Source organism: Ammospiza nelsoni, chromosome 2, assembly GCF_027579445.1.
Source record: "Ammospiza nelsoni isolate bAmmNel1 chromosome 2, bAmmNel1.pri, whole genome shotgun sequence".
NCBI lineage: Eukaryota > Metazoa > Chordata > Aves > Passeriformes > Passerellidae > Ammospiza > Ammospiza nelsoni.
Window position 1 is genome coordinate 42,806,517 of NC_080634.1, and position 24,304 is coordinate 42,830,820.

The 24,304-nt window shown below is 34.8% G+C and overlaps 1 protein-coding gene across 1 annotated transcript in view; it reads left to right on the top strand.

The window, feature by feature from the left end:
- CNTN5 (contactin 5) overlaps positions 1–24,304 on the top strand; it is a 616,731-nt gene that overhangs the window by 366,193 nt on the left and 226,234 nt on the right. Inside the window, exons 5-6 of the mRNA XM_059466383.1 lie at positions 11,449–11,667; positions 19,909–20,032. Coding sequence (XP_059322366.1) covers positions 11,449–11,667; positions 19,909–20,032 — 343 coding nt within the window. The remainder of the gene's footprint in view (positions 1–11,448; positions 11,668–19,908; positions 20,033–24,304) is intronic.

A 24,304-nucleotide genomic window follows, 5' to 3' on the forward strand; every position in this document is an offset into this window, starting at 1 on the left:
TGGTGTTATTTTTTTAGTCTGAGCCATGTATTTTTAGAGGTTAAAGTAATAGCAGCAGCTGATATTTATTTTTTGCTGTGTTAGTGAGTGCTCATCAATAACCTAATGGCCATATCTGATTCTACAAAAAAAGCAGGTGTTTTTGCCAAGGACAATACAGTATATCTGCAGGCATAGAATTTTGATACTTTTTAGAATTATTTGCTCACCTGTATTCATGGTCTGGGTGCAGTCTTGTCCATATAATTATTTATTAACTCTAGGGATACTATGCTGGTGCCTGTGTATCTTGTTCCTGTTTCTGTTGTTGCCAGTTGTAGGACAGTTACAAATGTATCCAGACAGATTTTAATCTTTATTGCAGCTCTCATCAATATACTGTGATTCTTTTAACTTCTCTGCTTTCACTATATCAGATTTTCTGATTCTCTTCATGTGTTCAATATTCCCTTCTGCTCTACTCTGTTGGCAGGAATAAAGTGGTTTTTGTGAATTGCAGAGGGGAGAGACACAACTGAGCCACTTTCATTTTCTTCTTAAGTCTATGTATCTTCCATAACCTAAAATTTGACAGTTTCTCTCCTCTACTTATTTATTCTCTTTCTTTTCTTGCTTCCAATGCTGTTTGGTGTCAGTCATCTATGGGGAATGTGAGAGGATAAAAAAATTAAAAGTAATATCGAAGTTTAAAATCCTGCAGAGATTTGCCTTCATATATGATTCCACTGGCTAATAATGAGCATAAACATAAGACACTCTCACATTTCAAAAAGTTGTATTTTCAAGTCTCCTAGCTTAGGCAGAATGAACAAGAATTTTCAGTTTCAGAGGGCCTCCTTGCTTCTGCCTTTGAAGAAATAATGGAGATTGAAACAGTTGGATAAATGCAAATCTTGTTAAACAGCACAAGAAATGAATGAACCTCTGATTCTGCTGCCCACAGGATCAGACCGTAATGTTTATTCCCACTAACTTTCTGCATCCCAGAAGTTCCCTGACAGAAGACAAAGGATGGAGGATGAAGAAATCCACCATAAGTTGTTCTTAAATGACACTTGAAAGAAACAGTCCTTCCCTGCTGCTGCCTACCAAGGCTTTCAGAAATTCAATTTGCATCCTATGTTGACAGCTAAAAAGCACAGGCATAGAAATATCTGACCCACACAGATTCCACACAGCAGCAAGGATAAGAGCTTTCACTCCCTTTGAGAGAGCCTCTCAAAAATGTTAAATTGTAACAAAGGAAGCAAAAAGGTTCAGGCTAGGGAAAATTAGAGAGCCAGTTGCATGCTCTAAAATTTCTCTGCTTAAGTTCCCTCCTTCTAGAGGAAATTACAAAAATGTTAACAAATGAATAATAAAATATCACTTTTTTTTTTGTTTGTCCTCATGGAAGGCCTTAGGGAGATAATACTTAGGATCTAGTTCTACTCATTTATACACAAGGGATAAAAATTAATTAAAAATACATGAAGAAAAATATATATTTGAATCCTTCCAGATGTGCCTTTATGATATTTTCCGGTAGAACAAGAGGGCCAGCAGCTCAAATAAAGTTTAAGAATCAAATATTAAAACAGTAACTGTCAATAATGCAAACCTTTTTCACACAATAATAAAATTTTAAAAGTACGTCTAGGAACTGCCTGTATTTCTGATGCAAGACACATTAGTAATCTAAAACACTGTTTGACCACTGAGTGAAGACCTTTTTCAAAGGGAGTTTGCAAAATTTTGAAATCTGAGTACACAGGATGATGGTGACAATTCTGAAATTTACCTTTGGGCTGTGTAAATGTTCTAAGGTCCCAAAACAGAAATCTCTGTCTGCTTAGCAGAAAACACAAATTCTAAATTACCCATATGTAAGAAGCACATACTAGAAATATAGGTTTTCCTTGCTAAAATTAGGAAACCAATGTGTCAGAATTATGCCATAGGTGACCCGTGTGTACTGCGGTGGAGGTTCTATTGTCATAGATCTGTGGACTCCAGTGTGAGAGCAAATAAAAGAAAGTTACATGAAGTTAACTTTCTTGAGTAATTAGGACCACAAATTCAACCTGTCTTAGAGATAAATAGAGATTGGAACTAAGATAAGAAAGATTTTATTATGTTATTGCACAGTTGAATTTCCCCTATGCTTCATTAGAAGTTATTGTACCTTTCTCCCCTCAAGCTACTTTGCATCAAAACTGGATAGAAATACTTTGGCTCTAGAAATCATGTGTCTGGAAATATGTCCCAAAATATGCCCTCCCTACTTGTGACTGATCGCCATTGTCTGACTCTGTGCTACACTAGCTGAAACCTCTCAGAACAACAGTTCTCTAAACTTAATTATTTCAAAGAATGAGAAATTTCAGGTAAGCAGAGATTTTTCTCTGTGATGATTGACATTCATTGTCGTTTAGGTATGCAAAACCATAGATGGGAACATAAAACCCTCAGAATGCAAATTCCCTTGAAATGACAAGGCTTACTGATTCACTATCTTTTCTTTAGGGAGAGGATTTTGAAATGAAAGCTATAACCTCATGCTTCAAAACAGGCACACTAACTGTGTTTACAGTAACGTTCCATATACCAAATAGATAATTTAGAATAAATCTTCCTGTTCAGTGTTATTCATACTTAAAAATTTACTTATATGACAGTAGTAAATTAGGTTGTAGTGGAAAGAACTATTATTAATTCTCTTTGAAAGATATCTACATTTTAGTAAAACTTGATTGATTTCAAAATTATTTTATTTAAAAATTCCAGCTATATTCCATGTCTATATATTTGAAACTACTTTTGAAATGGAAATCAGCTATAAATCCAAAACAATTCAAAACATGACAAGTCTTTTCTTACTGTTTCCTCTGTGTACTCCTGTGAGTCCTTGACCAAATAATGCTACTTTGAAATGTGATTCTGATTGCTTTAGAAAAGTCCTCTGTGTTGACTTCTAAATTCAACTCTGCTGATTTTTTTCTGCTGTATTTTGCATTTTCTTTGCTTATTCACTTGATGTACATGTAGAGGCCAAGTGTGTCTGTCGTGCTTTTTCAGTGCTGGCCCAACTGCAGTAAAATTGCGTCTACTACAGTGCCAATGCTTACAGATTATTTGTTTTTCACGTAGCTTTTTCTAATACGTTTATAGATTTTATTAAAATTCTGCATAAAAATTTATAATAATTTTGTTTGCCAGGTTAATTTTATTTTTAGACCTTTTGTTGCTGTCAGTAATAAGGAAACATGTTTTTATTCCAATTTCATAAATATCATGTATTTCTTCTTTTTAATTCTTGATTTTAACTCTTCAGGATGACTTTACTGAGACATGAGGCAAAGAACTCACGATAATTTCTTTGGAGCTGTAACAAGTCATTGACTAGTCTAAAAAGAGGTGTGTGGCTGCCCACTGCTGGATGGAATGATGTTACAGGGTATTTCCTTGGGCTGTGTTATGATATTGTCATACAATTTGAATGTGGCCCTTCATTTAAGAATGCAGACCTCCATATTCTCCACCCTGTAGAATAAAATTGTGAGGTTTCTCTGTAGTGCTGAGATCTTTTACTTGTATGTATAATATGTAAAGCAGTTACAATCTGCCTACTTTTTAGATGTAACACAAAATTTCCCTCTTCCATGTTAAGCATTATTCTTAGCCACTGGAAATTTATGTAATACCTGGTCCAGTTTGCTCAAATAGGCTAAACTTTTTATAATATGTATATATAAGAACAATAATTGCAAATTACCATAAACATATATGGCACCTATATGTTATTGACATTTTTGACACCTCTAAAATAGATCCTTCAATTTCTAAAAGTTATTGAAAAAGCAACATTACTCCAAATAGCCTCACATCCCTAAAACCTGTTGCTGAACTTGAAAATTAAAGTCTTCATTTCTAAACTTTAGGAAACCACCAGCTAGTTAATTACTAAACTACACTTATCAGGTATTCTGTGTGACAGAACAGTTGTGTTTGGAAATTATATTAGTGTTCCTATTACTATCTTGAAATAATTCACTCTTTGTTGGAGATCACCTGTACAGCCTCTCTTTTTCTCATTGTAAAGGACTGTAGGAACAGCTCAATTCTCTGTGTCCTTCAAGGAGCTGCTAGTCTGCCTGCATCCTTTTGATGGCTTTCCTTTGAATTTGCAAACACTTCACTGAGGGGGCCAGGGTCGCCACCAGAACAGGCTTGCAGTTGGAAATGCACACAAGCAGGCACCAGGTCCAGTGGTTAAAACCAACCAGTATGAATAAAGAAGAATGAAGAATCATATGAAGAGACTGTGGGATGTTCACAGTGTGCAGATGTGCCTGTGTTACAGATTTACCCTGTGAGAATACAAATGCCTGCACAGTGCACTCTATTTCATTGTAAATCCTGGAGTTTTTGATGCTTTGAAGGTTTTATGTTTTTCATGTCTATTTCATCTCTATTCATCTCAGACAAGAAAACGAGACACATTTTGGCATGTACATTTGCATGGCACTGTTGTGTCCATGCAGGAGGATGGTGGAACAATATCCATCATAACAGGGTGAGGATTTTTTAGATCTTTATTTTCTTTATTATTTTAAAAAACAGTTCAGAAGTGACATAAACCACTACCTCCTTAACAATCTGTAGATCTAGGTGCCACTTTAAATATTAAAAAATACTTAAGAAACATTTTGCAAGACTATTTGTCCGGAGCACGAGAATGAATTTCACTCTCTGTGTGTAAGAGTTGTTTAATTGCTAGCAATAGCTGTTTACACTGACAGTACATCCAGTGATTAATTCACAGGATTCCTAAGGGAAGACTGAGCCACAAAAAGGTCTCAAAGATGCAAGCCAGGGTAAAGAGTGTGTTGTAAAATATTTAGCAAACATTAAAGCAAACCACAAAGAACTACAGGAGGAGCCAAGGGTAGGGAAGAATATATTATCTGCCTCAAAAAAAAGAGCTTTTAACCTGGAGATAGATTTTTTTAAAGGGGATTAAAGACTGTGTTTCCAATGGACACACAAACACACCAAATTGGGATAATATGTACGGATGTGTATCACAGAGAAAAGAAAAACTTGCATTAAATTGTTCCTTTTTGATTGATTTATTGATTGCTTAATTGATTATTAGGATTTTGACTGCTTGATGACGGTATTAATAAATCAGACAAATTATTTTATATTTACATTTTTTATTGAAATAGTCAGTTACAAATTTCTTCTTTGCTGTGAATCGATCTACTATTTTTTCCCCCTAACATTGATATGCATATCATTGCAGGAAGGAAGAGATATAAATAAGGATTTCTCTCCATCTAATTAGTTGAATTGATTTGTGCTGAAATAGTTGACCTTTAGCACTAGGTTGTCCCTTCACATTCAAAATTGACAGCTCACTCTGATGATCATCAGCCATGGGGAAAATAAGTTAAGATTTCAATTAAAAGCATGCAGTGTAGGCTAATCTATGGATCTCACATTAGTATGCTCCGTGCTTCCCTGCTAGAGAATACGTATCATGTTTGGGCTGAAATACATCATATGGAAAGCACCTGAAGAAGTACTACAGTGAAGTATATCTTAAAATGGACAAACCAAACCTACATAGGTGTCTTAAAACACATGTTCATATAGTCAACAAATTATATCTAGTTAATAGCACTCCTCTTTGATGTAAATGATCAAAAGATATTTAAAATAAGCTAATTCTTAGATTGTATTGTTTGGGTCCCCTCAACTATCTTCACTGTTTGCTTTAAGTCTTATTTTTCAGGAAAAACTGACCTAAAACTCCTTTTTATGAGACAGACAGGCAGAAACCATCCACCCAGTGGTAAAGTGTCAGATCCACCTTAGGTCTTTGAGTGCAAAAACCAGAAGTAATAAATGTTGAACTAGATGGAATATGCTAAATAATAAAGGGTCTGTTGCTATTCTTTGGAGTAATTTTTTTCTTCAATAATATCATTAGAAAAGTCTTCAAAACGTTTTATATTTTTTACTTCTAAAAAGCACTTTTCATTAGATGACTTCAGTGACTTTCAAAAAAAAGTGCAAAACACTCACTGAACATAACATCTGTGTTTGAAGCCTATGCTATGGCAGAAACACACCCCAGCTCATTTTATTCAGTATATTACATTAGCATGCTTTAAATGAGACAAAATTAAGTGTTTCAAAAGAAAAAATATGACAATAAACTCAAAGCAATTTTTTCAGTTCTGAACCACTTTACTTTGGACAAATGCTGTTCAATAATTGGAATATATCATTACTATTATTATTTGTACTACTGCAGTCAGAAGCATTCTCTAGCAGAAGGTGTTCAGTATTAAAGTACATTTTGTTTGCTCTGGTGTATGTCATATGTTGGATGCAAAGTGGGAATAATTGGGCATATATTGAGTAATCTACTTGCTGAATTATGAGGATGAAGTGGAAGTAAGATGAAAAGTAGATTGTTTTTCAAGTAGGAAAGGAAGCAATGACTAACTCTACAAAAACATCTTTATATTATTCAAAATAATTCCTCATAAAAATTCATGACATTTAAATTAGCTCTAAGAGTATAATATTCCAATGATGTTGATTCAATTGCTAATAGCCGCTGGAAATATTCTTTACCATCTCTGAGTCAATGTTTTAAGTCTTCAAATCATTTCCTCTTTGTTATTTTAACCGAAAATAAAATATATCCCTAATTATTTTTTCCCATGTCTGTCTACAGTATCTTATGTTCTTAAATTTGATGCCTTGTATGACCAGATTTCTAAGAAAAAGACAAATTCTATAAAGTGAGAGGCTATTGCAGATTTTCAAGTTAAATTATCATGCATCTTCCTTGAATAGTGGACTACTGAAAAGCTCAACAGAACAATTTTTGGATTGAAGGTTTACTTATTTTTGCGAAAGACCTGGCAAAAAATATATTTTTTCCCCGAAGACTACCTTGCATACATAATTTTCTCCCTTTCTCATGCTATCATATCTGTGGTGAAAAGGGCTGATGAGGATCACCAACATATTTTCCTTGAGAACTTCCAGCTTCTAAGCCATCCCCCACTGCTTCTATGGAAACAATTCAAATTTCTTGATTTTTCACTCCTTTGCAGAAGAAACAAATATTTTGAGCAGAAAAGACGCAAACGAAGCTATGATGAGAGAACTGGAGAAGAGGAGTCTCTGGGCGTACCTTATCACTCTCTGCAACTATCTGAAAGGAGGTTGCTGCAAAATCAGGGTCAGCCACTTCTCCCAGGCAACCAGCGACAGGACAAGAGGACATAACCACAAGCTGCATCAGAGAGATTGCACATCACAAAGAATTTCTTTGCTGGAAAGGTGCTTAAGCATTGGCATGCATTGCCCAGGGAGGAGGTGGAATCACTGTCTCTGGAGGTGTTCCAGAAATGACTAGATACAGGCCTTAGTGCAATGGTCTGGTTGCTCTGTGATAGGTCAAATGTTGGGCTCAGTTGTCTTGGAGGAGTTTTCCAACATTTATGAGTCTATAATTCTATGACTAAGACAACTGAGATCTGAAACATTGAAATGTTGACATCTTAGCTATTCATTTTACTTTCCTTTACATTCTGTGGCAAGAAGTATGCATTTATTGAGACTGTCTACCATATCACATGTCATTTTCCTCCTCCTTTCTACTGCCTGTTAAGTGAGCCCAGCCTCACTACCTTATGTGCTGACATCCAGAATCCAAATATTTAAAAAGAGGTCTCCAGTGAAAGTTTCCATCGCATGGTTTGTTTGATTTTGTTGATTTTGACAATGCAATGTCAATAGAAAATGCAATTATATTGCATTGTCTATTGCTTTCAGTGATAAGAGGGATAGAGTAGCAACTTTAGAAAAAAATCTCTCTCAGATGAACTAAGCCACCACAGCAGGAAATACACAGAGGAGGGTCAGATGAACTAACGAGTTCTTGAGAAATCTACTGGCTTCCACTTAGTTCTGAGGGATTTTTTGTGTGTGTGTTTGATTTGTTGGCTTTTGGTTGAAGGTTTTTTGTCCACGTTTTTGTTTGGTTTTGGTGTTTTGCTGGGTCTGCTTTGGGTTCTTTTTTGTTATAGTTATTACAATTTCATCAGAAAAGTATTACTTATTCACATTTTACTGTGTTTTAGTAGTGCTCCTAGTTCTCATAGGAGATGAATTGTATGGACATCTTATCAACAACAGATTTCTGCTATTTTTGCATCTCCTCCCAAGTTATTTCCAAGTTACATGTCATTGACCAGTCTAAGAGGAAACCAATGTGCATGCACAGACCAGAGCAGAAAATATATGTCTGTTTAAAAACATGAGGAGCAACACTGATACAATCCACTGTACAGAATGAATGCACATATTTCCATAAGCTTAGAAGACTGAAAACTTGCACTGAAACAATGTAATTAAAAGTTACAATGAAAAAATGGGTTATCATTCTTACTGACATTTGATTAAACATGGTAGCTCGCAAAAATACACAAATGAAGGTCACATTTGCAAGTATTATAAGACAGTCTACATTTTAATTAGATAGTTGAGAAATGTCAATGAGTTAGTAACTGACCAGGAGTCACTTATAGAAAAAAGGAATAAAGGAAAACAAAACATCACAGCAAATTCAGAATACTTTACTCTCTATAAAGTTCAAAAGTTACAAAGACAGTTTTCAAAGAAATGTTGGGGTTGATTCAATGAATTTTCCTTGTCACTTTTCTCTCTTTAAAGAAAGAATACATTTTGGTCAAATTACTGTGTACCATTATTTGAACTTTATTGAGCTATGCTGTGCCTTTAAAAACAAACCATAAAATATAACAGAGTAGTATTTGTGGTTTATATTTGCACCTGTGGACTGTACCCAAGGAACTTGTGTAAACATTTGCTGTCTTGTGATCCCCTTTCCCTCAGAGTAATCTTTGTCCTGCCACAAGAGCATACATGAAATAAAGTTGAATTTAATCAGACATAGATATTACAAACTACAGGAATAAAATTCTTTCAAATTATCTTGACATTTATATTTATGGCTTTCTCTAAGACCAAAGAAAACCCCTTGGTAATCATTGGAAGACAGGCTATTACCTATGGCACTGATGTTTTCCTTGTTGTCTTGATTCTGATCAATCTGACTGAAGAGCAGTGTGTGATGGAAATAATAAGAGATGAATTAATAATTTATTGAATTCATACAGATTCATTAAAAATTACCAAAACTATATCAGTTTGCTGTTGGAAATCCATTAAGAAAATTAAAAAGAAATAGTCTATCTTAAAAGTGTCATACCACTGTTAAAATTACTATAAACCTCATAGTTGTACTTCAAAGAAATACGAAGGCTAACCCAAATCACTGATATTATTGTGGCTGGTTTCTAGTTGCTTTATATCCTTACCATTTGGGCCTATATCTTCCTTATCTGTGTCATGCAGCTGAAGGAACTTTTGGATGTTTCATCCCAAATACTTGACTTATTTCTCAGAATGAGACTAGGGAAAACATAATTTCATAGTGAAGCTCAAGTACAGCAGCATTTTGAGAACTACCCATAGTAATTTTGATGAAATTTCTCAAGTATTTTTAGGGTAGACTGATAAAGTAAAAAAGCACATTAGAGAGTAATATCAATTCTCCAGCAGTTTAACTACTATATACTTAAATAATGGAATATATAAATTTATACTCCCAAATCTCAGAAGTCTAATCCAAACCAAATTAAAGGAATAATTTTACTGTAAATAGTACTCCAATAAAAATATATTCTAATTAAGGCACTGTAACTAGGCAGTTCAGAAGTCTAAATCTCTGAAGATGAATGTTCAAATTAGGAAGTAAGTTTTGTTTTCAGGTAAGTGTGTTTTCTGCTGTAGTTGTCAGTCAGGATCACAGGCTACAGACTTTCAGTAAACAAAACATGAAATATTTCCCTATGTATAATTTATTAACCATATCCAGTTATGTTTTACAAGGAAAACTTTACTCAAATACAGTATCCCTATGAGCATGACAGAGCAACTGGCGTCAGGGTGAAATTTCACACTGCTGGCTAATCCAGCCAAACAAAGCAATTGTACCATAGAAGGGCAGAAAACAGATTATGTAACAGTAGCATTGCTGCAGGACCTTTTCACCATGTCACCTGACTTTTGTATCCTTTCCTTCTCCTTCTTCCCATTGTACTTTGTATTCATAACATCTGAGATCTTGTAGATTCTTTTTTTCTTTCAAACCCTGAGATTACCACTGCAGAGTTAGTGTTCCACACTCTGCTAGATAACAAAGAATTATAGAATCATTTGTTATTTTTAAGCAGAAGAAGAACTGCAGTCTTCTTAACTTGATGAGGCAGCACAGAATAACTTCATTTCACAAAACTGACTACAAAAAATATTTCAGCAAAAAGAAGTTGTCAGGAGTATTTAACTGTTGTTGAATCCTATTTACTAGAGTGGCTTTTTGTGTTACATACACAAACAAAAAGGAGAGTCACAGCCTAAAAATGGCAAATGTTACATGCTATGCCAATGTGAAAAGGATGTCTGGTTTTTAAATATTTATCACCAGCAGAGATGACAGAACAGTGATTTTTTTTTTCTTCATGGCACTTCCAATTGTTCTCTAAAAGATCTGTTACTTCATAGGCACTGGATATGCAGTGTGGATCCCTTTGCTCGTCTCTGAATATATTTTTTAATGTTCTTCTAACCTCCTTGATATTGTTGCATACTTCTGCCTACTTTGTTCCTGCAGGTCCTGAGTTGTAGTTTTTAATCTATTGTAATGTAATTTATTTTCTTTATATTTGATGTCATGAAGGGACTGAAAACTTGGGCACTATTCTTATTTGTAAACACTGAAATTTTAAATAGAGTCAGAAAAGGCAAAAAAAAAAGAAGTTGAAGAGACAGCAGAGGAGGTGACTTCAGCATATGTATGTTTTTGGGGAAGGCATTTGTGCATACAGATACTCTTGGCCCGTTTAACTAGCCTGCTTGATTTGCAGAGTAGTGTTGAATTGAGAAGCACATTTATTTTCAGTCAGTGTTTCTGCATTGCACATACAAGCGGAAGGAAGGCTGTGAAGGAAAGATGGTGGCCTGGCAGACACTTTTCCACTATGAAATAGAAATACAGGGTCGTATAAATGGAATTAAAACATTGAAAACTCATGCTTCCATAAGTAAGAAATTTAGTGAATACCTGATTTCTATATTGTGGTGAAGCTGCAGGGAAATTTTCTTAGAGCTCCATGCTGCTACCCAATTCTTTTCAGAAGCTGAGTCTCCCATCAAGCCTGGTATGTTTCTGTCACTCCTTTTATATATAAAACTTTTCTGCTTTTCTACTGCTTAACTAAACATTCTTTTGCAAAGTGACAGACTTAGTCTCTATTGAGTGTTCACATCTTGCTGGTTTTTTGGATTTTTTTCCAGATTATTCAGAAGCTGTTCCTGGCCTCCCCACATCATATGCTGCTATCCTAAGAATCAAATCTGGTAGTTCCTCTTTAGCCTCATTTAATTCAAAGAACAGACCACGATTAAGCAGTCCTTCATTAGGAAGTGTATCTTCACCAGGCTGGAGAGGAGCCACACAACATTATCACTCCCCAACAAACCTCTACCACTTCTCAGAGACCTTCAAACATGATGGTAAGTGTAGCTTTTCCCCTCTAAAACTTGCAAACATTTTTCAAAATCAGTGTATTTTTGTCAGCTTATTTCAGTGTTTCTCAGGCACAATTTTGAATTTTAACAAATGTCACAAGGAGGAAATGAGCTGCTTTCCTTTAGGCTCTTCAGAACAGCCTTAAAGTCACCAGTTAAAATATCCTTTCTTAAAGATTCCTATGTAGAATTGCTTTATGCAGGTGTTGCTACATGAAAATAGCCAACAAGTGATTTGAAACTCCATTACAGCACAATTTCATCTAGTAGTAAAATCTAAGCAAATTTTTCTCCTTGGGATCTTTTAATTTAATCATGAATGCCAGTAATATAAATTAAACATGAAGGATAAACCTTATAAAACTACTTTTGTACTAAATTCTCTCTACTGTGTAGTCAGCTGTGTCATGCATGTACTTATGTGCATGCTTGGATAGAGTTTCTGGTGTAATATAATGGCATTCACCTCTAAATGAAATAATTCATAGGAAAAATACATATTTCCCCATGTTTGGTTACATTTTAAGAAGCCACATTTGTAATTCCATTTCTTTAGTGACAATAATTACCTGAATTGCAGTCAAAAAATATAGAAAGCCAGAAAGAAAAAAAGGAAGGAAAGAGAGGAAGGTGGGGAGGGAGGGAGAGATTAGAGGATACATAAGCATAAATATATTCCTCATTTACATCTAAGAATGTAAAATAGGAAAGAATTGTGATTAATAGTGTGCAGTTCAATGAAATTCACACAATATCACGAGTGTGATAAGAGGTTACTTTTTGACTCAACAAAGTCTTATATTTTCCCTAGAAAATGTCTTGCTTTTATTGAAAATTAATGGTGTATGCAAGTGGTTTGTGTAGAAAAATGGCTAATATACAAGCATAAAAATTTTCCCTGCATAAAATTTGATCTAGAAAAGAAACAATTTGACCCTGTCAGCAGATAAATTCTGTTTGATACCACTTTTGGGATAGGGGCGTGTTTCTACGTTTGTCCTTCCACTGTAACATTCATTTAAGCAGTGACTAGAGTGAACTCAGCTTCTCCCCATTCACCAGACACTGATAACTCCTCCCTGACAATCTTTTAAGAGCACGTTAAAATTATTGTCCATTATTAGAACCATAGTCTATTATCCTGATCTTTTACAGCATGAATGTCTAAAGACTGAAGGAGAAAGCAAAAAAATACAGATTATTTGAATAATATAGTGCAAGCTAGAGCTAGAAATCCTGGACATCTTCAGAAAGCACAGTGAGATCATAGCTCAGGGATGATCATTGTACCATAGATATGATCTATGATTTAGGTCAGCAATCGTGACTCTCCTTAAAACACTGGGGCCACATTGCAGCTCAGCAGTTGAGACTCATCAGTTTCTCAGGAGCAAGTGAAAAACCACTGACTGTAGACAAAATTGTAAAAGGGCCATACCTCATAAGGCCTAATGAACAGAGTATTTGAACGAGAAGAGAGGAACAACATTCTTCTAAAGACTACACAAAGTTCCCCTAGGAGATTTATTTTGCTTACAGATCTTGGTATATGCAGCTGTGTAGATGCTTGTAGAAATAGGTAAATCTGAGTCACCTGAGGATATTTAAAAGCCCTTGATTAACTGAAGTGCCTGCATAGCACAAGCATAGGTATGAGACAGTATTTAGAAAAGATCAGCATGTGACCAAGTAGGATAATCTGCATCATCTAAGAGGACTTGAACACATCTGTCATGGCAGCTGAATGTAACTTATTTTCTAAACCTCTCTCAGATCTGTTAATAGCTTGATCCTGAATAAATATCTTTGATATTTAGAAACTGGGAATTTTATATAGAATATTATGAGAGTAAGTGACTATTTCAATTATCTGTCATTACATTGTACTTCTAAATTTCTTGATATTGATTTAGTCTAAAGGTATTTTTTTGGTTCTTTTTTTTTTTTTAATTTTAGGTTTACAGGTCTTGAAGTAATATTCTAGTTATCGTCCTAAAACTGCTATGTGATGATAGAGTTAAGTGGTCATGTTTACCCGCCAAGGCTTCCTAAATGAGGAAATGTTACAGCAAGATGTGGTAAAAAGACACCACAGCTTCCAGTGAGAGGACATTTTTAGGAAGAGATAAAACATGTTTTAGATTATTATAATGTAGAATTTGCATAATTCAAACATCTAATATATCGTATAAATTCAGGAGTGAAGTTTGTCATAAAAAACACCCAAGAATACTTTTATTAGCTGCTGAATTATACCAGTTCTCAAGTGACTTCTCAAATTATTTCCCAGCAGACATGTTCAAACACCTGACATGGCTTCTAATAAGGATCCTTTTATACTGACTTGATGCTATTTCATTTGCACTTTCAATTCAACATGTGTTTCCTGATATCTTAAATTAAAGGAGCTGTGCTCTAGCTCACTGCTGACTTTAAATTATCTGGAATTATTTAGCGTAAACATGCAGCTAAGGCAATGTGGTCCTTCTGTTCAAACTATGTATCAATGTGTAAAGTCATGACTAAAAAATGTGAATAAAAAGTATGAATTATTCATTAAATACTCTTGAAGAATCATAAAACTGCAAACTCTTATATTTTCTTACTGTTCCAAAAGCTTTTGGAATTGCTGTAGTAAAGATAATTGAACTTAACCTTGAATAAGGACTCTCTTTGTCCTTTCATCTTTGGTTTGACACATTTTGCAAGAAAATGAAAAACAGAGTCTGTCACAACTGAAAGTGTTTGTATCAATGAACCCCAAGATATGCAAGATCTGAATGTAATTTTTGTAAAATGAGAATTCCTGTTTCCCCACCATCTGCTAGGTTCAGCACTTACCAGTCTGAATTATAGACACAAACTACTAATTTTTTTTCTGTTACTAAAAATATTTTACAACATTGATTCATATAGCATGCAGTTTAGATATTATAAGCTAAATTTAGAACAGATTATTTTTTTCAGAATAGAGAAAGCATTTTCAAGAAACAGTAAAATCTTGTATCATCTTGCTTATTAAGCAAATAAACATGTTTCAGAAAAGGTAAATCTGAAAATATGAGAAACTAAGTTAATCTTCTTTGCAGTGCAAACTTAATAATGTGTGTACTGTACAATGTTCCACCATGCAGCACACTAGAATCACTAAATATACCTTGGGGCACGTGTATCAGCCTCAGTTTACCTCAAAAACAGTCTCAAAATTTTTCAGCTTTTAAATTGACTGAAACACAGTTTAAAAATAAAAATATTTTTTTAGAAATGCATATGTTGCAAATATACATATGTGTATACGTGTGTGTGTATATATATATATATATATATATATAATGTCTCTGTTTCTATATATGCACAATAATTATTGTAAATTTTAGCAACTTTTGTTAATTTCAAAATATGTTACACAGAAATTTAATCACTGGAACATATTTTGGCTTGATGAATTTGTAGGCTTCTTTTATATTTTATTGAAATTTTGAAATAGGTAATATTTTGACATACGATTGTGATATTAGAATGAATAGTATTTTTTTATTTCTTCGGTGTAAAGGTGAAAGATTATATCATAGGACCTACCTGTAAAATAAGTATTGCCACTGAAGTTAATACAGTTTTTCAGTGTTTAAACAAAAAACCAAAATAGCTTCTAGCTTTTATCTGGGGAAAGAAATAGGTTTCCATTTAAATCAGTGTGAATATATACCAAAAATATTTCTGAATATACTGAACAGGTTTCCTGTCTGGTTCCATGATAACAAAGGTAATCAGATGATCCATTTGAGCCATCAATTGACTGAAGTTCATACAAGCATAAGCTGAAAACCAAGAATGGAAAGAGAGAAAATCAAAAACAAGGTTGATAGTGAGTAGCATCATAGTGTGATCCACCTATACCAAAAAGAATCTTTCAATTTGTAGGACCAAACTGAAATGAAACAGCTTTGCTTAATTTTAATTACTTCTTCTTATATATAGATTTCAGCAACATGTATAGCCTTATCAACAACAATTTCTTCAACCTTATTAGTGTGTCCTGAACACATTAATACCTAGGTCATTGGGATGTAGTTTGGTCTGCATTGTGTCTAGTAGGTACTTTTCTGGATAGGCCCTGTACGCAGAGTAAAATCATCTGTATTTTATGATGGAAGGTCTGTTAGTGATCCCTCATTTTAGGCAGCTTTAGAGGTTCTATCATTTTATATTTCTTGTGTAGCTTTTCTTTAGAAAATTCTTCCATCTCTACATGGGCTCAAGAAATCTTTGAAACGTGGGGATGAAAAATAGAGCAATAGGAAAGCATTCTCCCTGGTCCTGTAAAGAGTGCTTCTAAAGGGACAAGAGCAGAAGGGGAGAAGACTGAAGGAATACTTCTTTCCCCCATATACAAAGGTTACCTGAGCATATCCTCTCCCATAATGTGTCTGTTGTTCCTTCCCACCACTAACTCAGACTGAGAAGATGGTTTCATGACTGATTAGGCCACTCATGTATCTTGGAGGGTACTTATTCAAGAAAACATTTATGATAACTTAATTTCTTTTCCTCTTTAGAAGTACAGCATTTAGAATTATCCAACTAAAAGTAATAGTGTCAGTTCAGCTTCAATGCAGGAGTTTGAACAGGGTCATATTTTTTTCCTGTCCACTTCTGTGTTCCCAGGGTTCAAGGAATTAATTAATTTTCTCAGTGTATTAATTGACCTGTATTTTTATCAACAACGGTGGCAAGAAAGTAACTGTTGAGGAATTACACTATTTCAATTGCTGCAGGATTCAAAGTACAGGAAACTTTGCTCTTATCTGCAGTTTGTTGTAATGATATCTGCATTGCTCAGAAAGAAGACCTAAAGAACATCTGAGGGTTTTTTTCTTCATCAGTAACTGAGGGAGAGAATAAAAGTAGGAAAGAATGTCTGTAGATAAGAGAGAGAGAAACCGCACTTTGACTACTGTCTGAGTTGCAGGATACTGATTCTAGTTTACATTCCCATGAGGATTTAAATACTTGGTACTAGGGAGTCACATGTTCCAAAAATTTTATGAGCAGAAGTGCTGTAAGGAAAACACTGGTACTCAAAGAAAATTGAAGAACTGCTCTGAAGAATATTCAAGAATTTAAAAGAGGGATTTTTCTTATATCTTGAATGTTTTCCATATCCTTCCCTGTCTTAAAAGTTGTGAGGGGACCATAAAATAGCTGCTGCACTGCTGGTTGCAGAGCACACCTGTATTCCCAAGACTCTCGCTGTTCTTAAATAACTGTTCTTAAAACAAGTAGTTTTCTGTATCTTGTTTAGTAAAAACATCTATGAGGAATGGAAATATTTCCCTTGAGACATTATAAAAGTAAATTGAAATATATGCATGCTAACATGCATATTGAATATTCATTTAATTTTATGTTCTTGATAAGTTAGAGAGAAAAAAATTACATGCGGAGTTTAAATCCTGCCATGCACACTCATGAAGGACTATCCTGCTAAAGAGTATGGGTCACAGTTAGCTGTGACCTATAGGCACAAAAAAACACCATGGGTGCAAAAAAACCTGCTGTCTTTGGATCTCTGAAGGCATCAGAAAACGTACATGAGCTTATATATCCAGGTATACAAAGATATATACATAAACACAATAAGAAAATGAGGGCAATAAGGGTGAGACCAGGGATATTTCCCCAAAAAGACCTCACAACGGTTCATGAATCAGAAAGTTTTATTCCAAAGCCACACAGAGCGGTTGGGTTGCTCCCCTCTCTGTGGCTTGAGGGGAGTTTCCAGCTGTCTGTGGGACCATGGTGTGCTGCAGGCTGGGGCTGGAGGTGTTTCCTTGTCCTAAGGTCGATGGCTGAGTCAAGAGCTGCAGAAATCTCTGTCTGAGTAGCTTAGGGAGAGGACAAGAGTGTGCCATGGTCTGGTCTTGCACCTAGGCTTGCATCTTTTTATTTTCTTTCCAGCAGTCCTAGACTGTGATATCATATTTTATCTCCAGAGTCCCTCCTAGGGAGAAGACAAAATCATTAATCTTCATTAATATTCACCCTATCCATATGCCTACTAATCTGCATGAAATAACACCTAAATCTAAAGACATTATTTAAATTTGTTATCCCTAATTAATTTTTGGTTTTGCTAAACTCTAGCTCAATGTCAGTTCTGTTTACTTTCACCTACATACATTAGTGTTTTCTTTTGTGCAATGCAAGAAGTGACCAAATGATAAAAAATCGACACACTGTGTTTGTACCAGCATTTTCCTTTAATAAAATAAGTTTTGCCAGCTGAATCCATTTCTCTCATGGCATTTTAAGATGTACTTCTCAAAATCCATTACTGGAGTTCTTTTGTCTTCAGTAATATCAGTACATATCAGAAGTCACTTATTGTGATTGATTTGTTTGTGGGTTGTTTTTTGGGTTTTTTTTTAATATACAGATATTTGTTCCAGAGCACACATTTCTGCCAATAAACCCCAGCAAAGTAATGTACCTACACATTATTATAAATATGCAAAACAGCAATTCATACTCCTTTACAAAGTCCTACAAGTAGGGCTAATAAGCTGGAAAATTATGGGAAAGAGATATTACTAATTGCTTCTGCTTTTATTAGCTGACTTTACAAATCAACAGGCTAATTATTTGAATCTATTCCAGCAGAAGCACACATGCCTGAAAATATAGGTATTTTCAAAACCTGCATTTGAATAATAATGTAAAAAGACAAAACTGAAGTGTATAATAAGTGTGTAGTCACTAAAAAGAAAGCTTGAAAAACATAATGGGGTCTTATGTCATTTTTTTACTGTATGATAAGAGAGTTGAGAAACCCCAAATGGAAGAATTTAAAGACATGGAAATTTCAAATCTCAAAACTAACATGCTATGACCTATGTCTCCCACGATTCTCATCCTTTTCAGACTCCAAATCTTTCTTTTCTGTACCAAGACTTGTAGCCCCATGTACCTGTTCCTGTCTACTCCTGTCTACTCTGTAAGCCTCAGAAAATATGAAAAAGGTTATTATTAGTATGATAAAGTATTAAATTAGTATGATAAAGTTCGCAGTTCCCAAAACTGTGAAATCATAATGTGTTTGAAGCTGTGTGAAGTTGGTAAAACAATGTAGTAAATAATTTTCAGGTGAGTGACCAAATCCCAATTCTTCAGGTATACCTTTTTTCACTTCAAGCTGCTGTTGGTAGGACAAATACAGCAGGACCTTATAAAATGCTTAATGAGGTGTGCTGTCCTCAGTAAGAACTGGAGGACATCTATCCCATGAACACAGGAAACCCTAAAACCAACAGAAAAACCCCTGCTCCCAGATGTTTCATTGCAAGTAGCAGGACAATGCCACTACCTCTCTGCGGACAGGCTAGTGCTTTAAAAATGAAGAGCACCATGTGATTAAATCATCCATGAGTCTGGAGTAAGCCTAAAAATGTTAAAATTCCACAGGCTTCTGGTACACAGTGGGAATTTTATTCATTCAGACCAACATGACAGGAATACTCTGCTTGTGACCTTTTACTTTTCTGAAGGCTTACACTTCTCACTTCATAATATGAATGAACTGGAATCAAAGATGTGCTCTACGGGTCTGTACAGCTTTTTTTAGTTCAGAAATGTAAATTCTTATCAAGATAAAGGTACATGCCAAAATTAGACAAGACAGTGGAGGAAAATGAAATGTCAGATTTAGCTATATATTATTTAATAACAGACACCATTTGCTGCCATTAATTTTCCAAGTGATTCTTCTTAGCATTCCTTGATGTAAGGAAGGGGAATTGTGTATTACTTTTCTGTGGAAAGGGGAGGGAATATTGTGTATCAGTTTTCTGTGACATAATCTGCTGCAAGCAGTAGGAAATTTTTTGTTTTCCTTGCTCTCTGTAAGCAGAGTTAATTCCTCTTAAGTCTCTTGAGCTTCTCACTAGACTTCAGGCCAAAATATATCTGATGAGAAAGCCATTCTTAGGCATAATAAACTCTTAAATCATACTATATGTTTTATGCCTCACTTAGTAATATATTATATATTTCTTCTTTGTCTTTATTTTCCTTTTAGTAATTGCTTTTTAATACAACATCTACATTAATGCAACACGAACCTTCAGAAAACAAATATAATTATGAATACTTTAATCTTACATTATAAAATCTATAACACATTTGCATTTTTTGAGCTTTCCTAAACAGTAACTTTTTTTTTTTTGACAGAAAATGTTGATTATGGGCCGGTGTTTGTACAAGAGCCAGATGATATGATTTTTCCAACTGATTCTGAGGAAAAGAAAGTGTCTCTGAATTGTCAAGCACGTGGAAATCCTACTCCTACATACAGGTACCTGTTTCAGAATTTTTTTTTTTTAGCTTTCAGAATTTTAGCCACTGCAATCCTACTCTGAGAATCAATGTATTTTGGTGAGAAACAACCGAAACAGCTCTCTGACACTAGTAGTTTTCCTGATTGAATGCTTTTTGTGATTCTGAATAAGCAAGAAGCAGAAATGGCAGTGATTAAGGCAAAGCAATATTTTAAGTTTCAAATTATATACTCAGAGCATCACTTCTATCCATGCAGAGAGACTCCTTTTGTCCAGCTTATTGAATTGTGTCTGCGACAACTGACAAAAAAAATTTAATTCTTTGGGTTTCTTTTTTATTTCTAAACATCTATAAAGCTACAAAATACTATTCCAACATATAGGGAAGGCAGCAAAGTATATGCACATTAAATGACGTGACTTGGAACTACAAGATACCATGGCCGCGTCAATCTGGTTGTTTTCCACTCACAAGCCTACCATTTCATTCCTCTGCAACCATCACCTGTTGCTTATTTTTCCATACAGGCTTGTAGGCCACAGTTATCCATTATTCAGGCTTTTGATGACACATCTGTGAGCCTCAGAGTGCAGTTTATTGATGGTGCTCGCTTACAGGAGGTAGCAGTATGTTGCAGTCACCTTACCCATTTGCTATATCTGTCTCTGCTCATATTTTATGTAAATTACTAGTGATGCAAGAGGGCTGGGGGAACATATGGTTAGTTATTTTTTTCCCACATACCTTTCATCTTTTCTCATAGAATCATTCTTCAATTACAAAGGGAACATAAGGACTCCTATTGTGTTTTATCATAGATGGCAATCATCAATTCTGCCTTTTGTCTTTTGCCTTTTATCCTTATTTAACTTGTGGATTCTTCAGAATTCTGGTTGAATTTTCCTTAGAGCTATTTGAATCAGAGCTCTTGCATTTCTATAACTTGAAGTAATCCAGAAGCAGTACATCCTTAAACATTCCAACCATTCAATCTGCCTCTTTGCAACATATGTACTCATTAAATGGATCTGATGCATGACACAAGCCACCTCCTCCCCCAACAGCACAGGCATGACTAAAACATTTGACATGGGATGAGGAATGAGTATCCAGAAATTCTCCAAACTAGAATAGCATGAATTCCTTACCATGTAGTATGAAAGCTATGTTGCATTCTTCTTTACTGACATTCCATGAGTAAATTCTGTTACCTACTGGTGATTTTTAATCATAAAAAAAAAGAGAAAAAAAGGGGATTAGTGCCACACGTTGTGAAAGTGTCATCGGTCCATTAAACATAGCCTGTGACTATGCGGAAAAAGGAACAAATTCACCCCCAAAAGAAGAGAGTCCTATATTCAAGTCTCCCCAAAAACTTCTTCATTCTTGTAGAAATTTTGTCTGAGGAGAACCTATGCCATCTCCTTTCTTTCTTCATACAACCATATTTTTTGTGTTTTCCCAGTAGAATGCAATCAACAAATACAGACTTCCAGCATGTTTTAAAGAGTGACTACAAAGACTATAAGGATTCTTTCTTCACAGGGAGCTACATGGAGAAGACAAGAGGCAAGAAAGTTTCATACTCCTCAGTAATTCACTGAAGCCTTTTAAGATGCAAACAAACAAAAATCATCTTGTCTAGGCTCCATTTTCCATATAATGCTGGAGAAAACAATCTTTTAAAATCTTTTCCAACCTGGGATGCTTTATGGTTTTTTGATATCCATTTCTTCAATTCTCCAGAGATTAATTGGTGTCACCAGCCTCATAAGAAAACTTTCCCGACTGTTGCTTGGGAAAGCAACAGGAAGGAGAGATTAAACTCAAAAGGCCTAACTCAAACAGCACAGTTTATCTTCTCCTGCTGGCACTTATCTGGGCAGCATTTGCAATGCACACTACCATTCAAAGGGAGGGAAAAGAAGTAAAAATTACTCTCTGAGGAAGATACTATTCTTCAGGACAAATGTAGAGGGAATTTAGCCTCAAAAGATCTACAGATATACAAAGTTTTTGAGTATGTCACTACCTAACCACATTACCAAAGGCCCTGGCCAGCTGCACTGGACCTTTATTTATGTGTGCTCTGAGGCATGTGCTGCTAAGAATTATTTTCGGCCAAAACCAAAGCACAGTATGTATTTATTCAAATTTATATTAAAAGAACACTTAAAGCACTCAAAAATTTCAATATTAAGTTATCTCTGCCTTTTTTAAAATTCATTTCTTTAGTGTGTTTAATTTGTGTCTCAGTGTTCATAACCTCTTTACAATTTTTTTCTTTTTGTTCTTGGAAATGACTTTGTTTTAATGGAATGGAGAATGTTCCCATTATTTCAGATGCTCCCCCTTTCAAAAAACTTTGTTTCTCCTTATCCAAACTCTACCCTGAAATAACAGGTTTTAATTTATTGACCTTCAGTCATTGAGGCATTTTGATACATAGTGTTAGGGAATAACTCCCTGACATGAACTGATTCTGTTTGCTTAGCATTTCTTCAAATCATACCTTAGCATCACAAGTCAGGGGTAGTTCAATGAAGACAAAAACTGCAATCCCTTTGATGATGAATACAGACATTGACAAACTTCATGTGGGATCTCACAGGTCAGCAGAGTTATTGAGCTACAAGCAGGTGTTGAATTCCCCGAGATGCTGCTTAACTACACGGCTTTCACTGACTGTGAAACCCTCCATGGACCCTTTAACTTAGGACACACATAAGCTGGGTAGTAATTGCTTTGTCAGTTTCATTTACTGCGATTGAAAAAGTTTACTAAAAATTTTTTTTAGTCTGCTTAAACCAGATTATAGTAATTTGAAATGTTATCTGTCACTTTTCTTCAAGAAAAAATGCATCTGAGTATTCCTAACAATCTGTGACCTTGGAAGTGTTGTATTTTAGACAATTTTGTTGTTCTTCCAGATTGGTCAGGTTACCTAGAAAAAAAGTCACCAAATTCGGTGTTTCTTTTCCTATAATGTGCATAAGTTACATGAGGGGAATACAATCCCTCAGGATTGATCCCAAGATATGGAGCCAGGTAGCTATCAAGATCCAAAGTTTTGAGGTAGAATTCAAAGAATATATTTTTTAATTGAATTTAACTGAAAATGAAACTAAAGGAATAAAGCTAGTGTAACTGAATTTTCTGGCAGTTCTCATTTGGAAATACCAAAACTTTTTTTTTTTCCTTTTCCCTATCTACCTTTCCATTCAAAATCAATTACTTTTGCATTTTTTTTCCACATATGATATATGACAAAGATATATGTAGAAAAAGTTAACTTTTGTTATGATTTCATTCAAAACAAAAAAAAAACTAATAATCAAATGTTCAAATTAAAAATTCCTTTCCTATTTACCTCATCTTTATATGTTATCAATTTAAAAACGTAGTTAATCCTACCGAACTTCCCCTGCTATCCTTTAAAATATAAATAAATTTTCAACACTGTTTCATTTCTAACATTCAGTGAAGCAGAGGTGCTCTGCAATCAAAAGTCCAAATGTGAAAAGAAAGGACATATAGGAGATTTGTAATTCATCCAAATTCTGACAATTCTGACCTTTGGATTAAGAAATATTCACCACTACTGCAGCTGAATTCTGCTCTCTGTACCCTATTCACCACAAATGTTAACAAGATAGAGTGAATTAATAATTATTTTGCTTTGTTAAAGTTGTCTCTGTAGTCTAAATGTAGCCAAGTTCTTCCAGTCTTTGCAGATCTCTGGCAAAGCTTTCAAGTTCTTGGAAATTTCCCAAGCCAACTTAGAAGCTGCAGAATGACAGCAAAAGAGTAATGAAAGAGATATCTGGGCATTATAATGATTGTACCCTGTCTGTTTACATTGCTTATCTCTTCTTTGCATTCTTCTTACAATTTCATGTAATTACACTTTGACAAAAAAAAAAATCTGAAAGTCTTCATATGTAGATGTTTTTCTTTTATTCAGAAACTGCAAACACACACATATAAGAGGTTCTTCCAGAGTGCTGAAGTCTATTAATCTACCACAAAAAATATTTTCGCCTGCAGCCAGTGGACAATTGCAGGGTTTTTTGCTTCAGTCTTTTGAGATGTATGGGAGGCTGAGGCTTTTTGGCAGACAATATGTGGGACAGATGGGAAACACAACCCATGAAAACACTTGCACAACTGAAAAATTATGAGACACTCAGGTTACTTCTGAAACCTCATAAAAATAAGTGCTTTTCAGGAATCATTCAAAACTTTGCCTCAGTTGGGATACTTTCAATGTTTCCTACAGTGTGGCTTT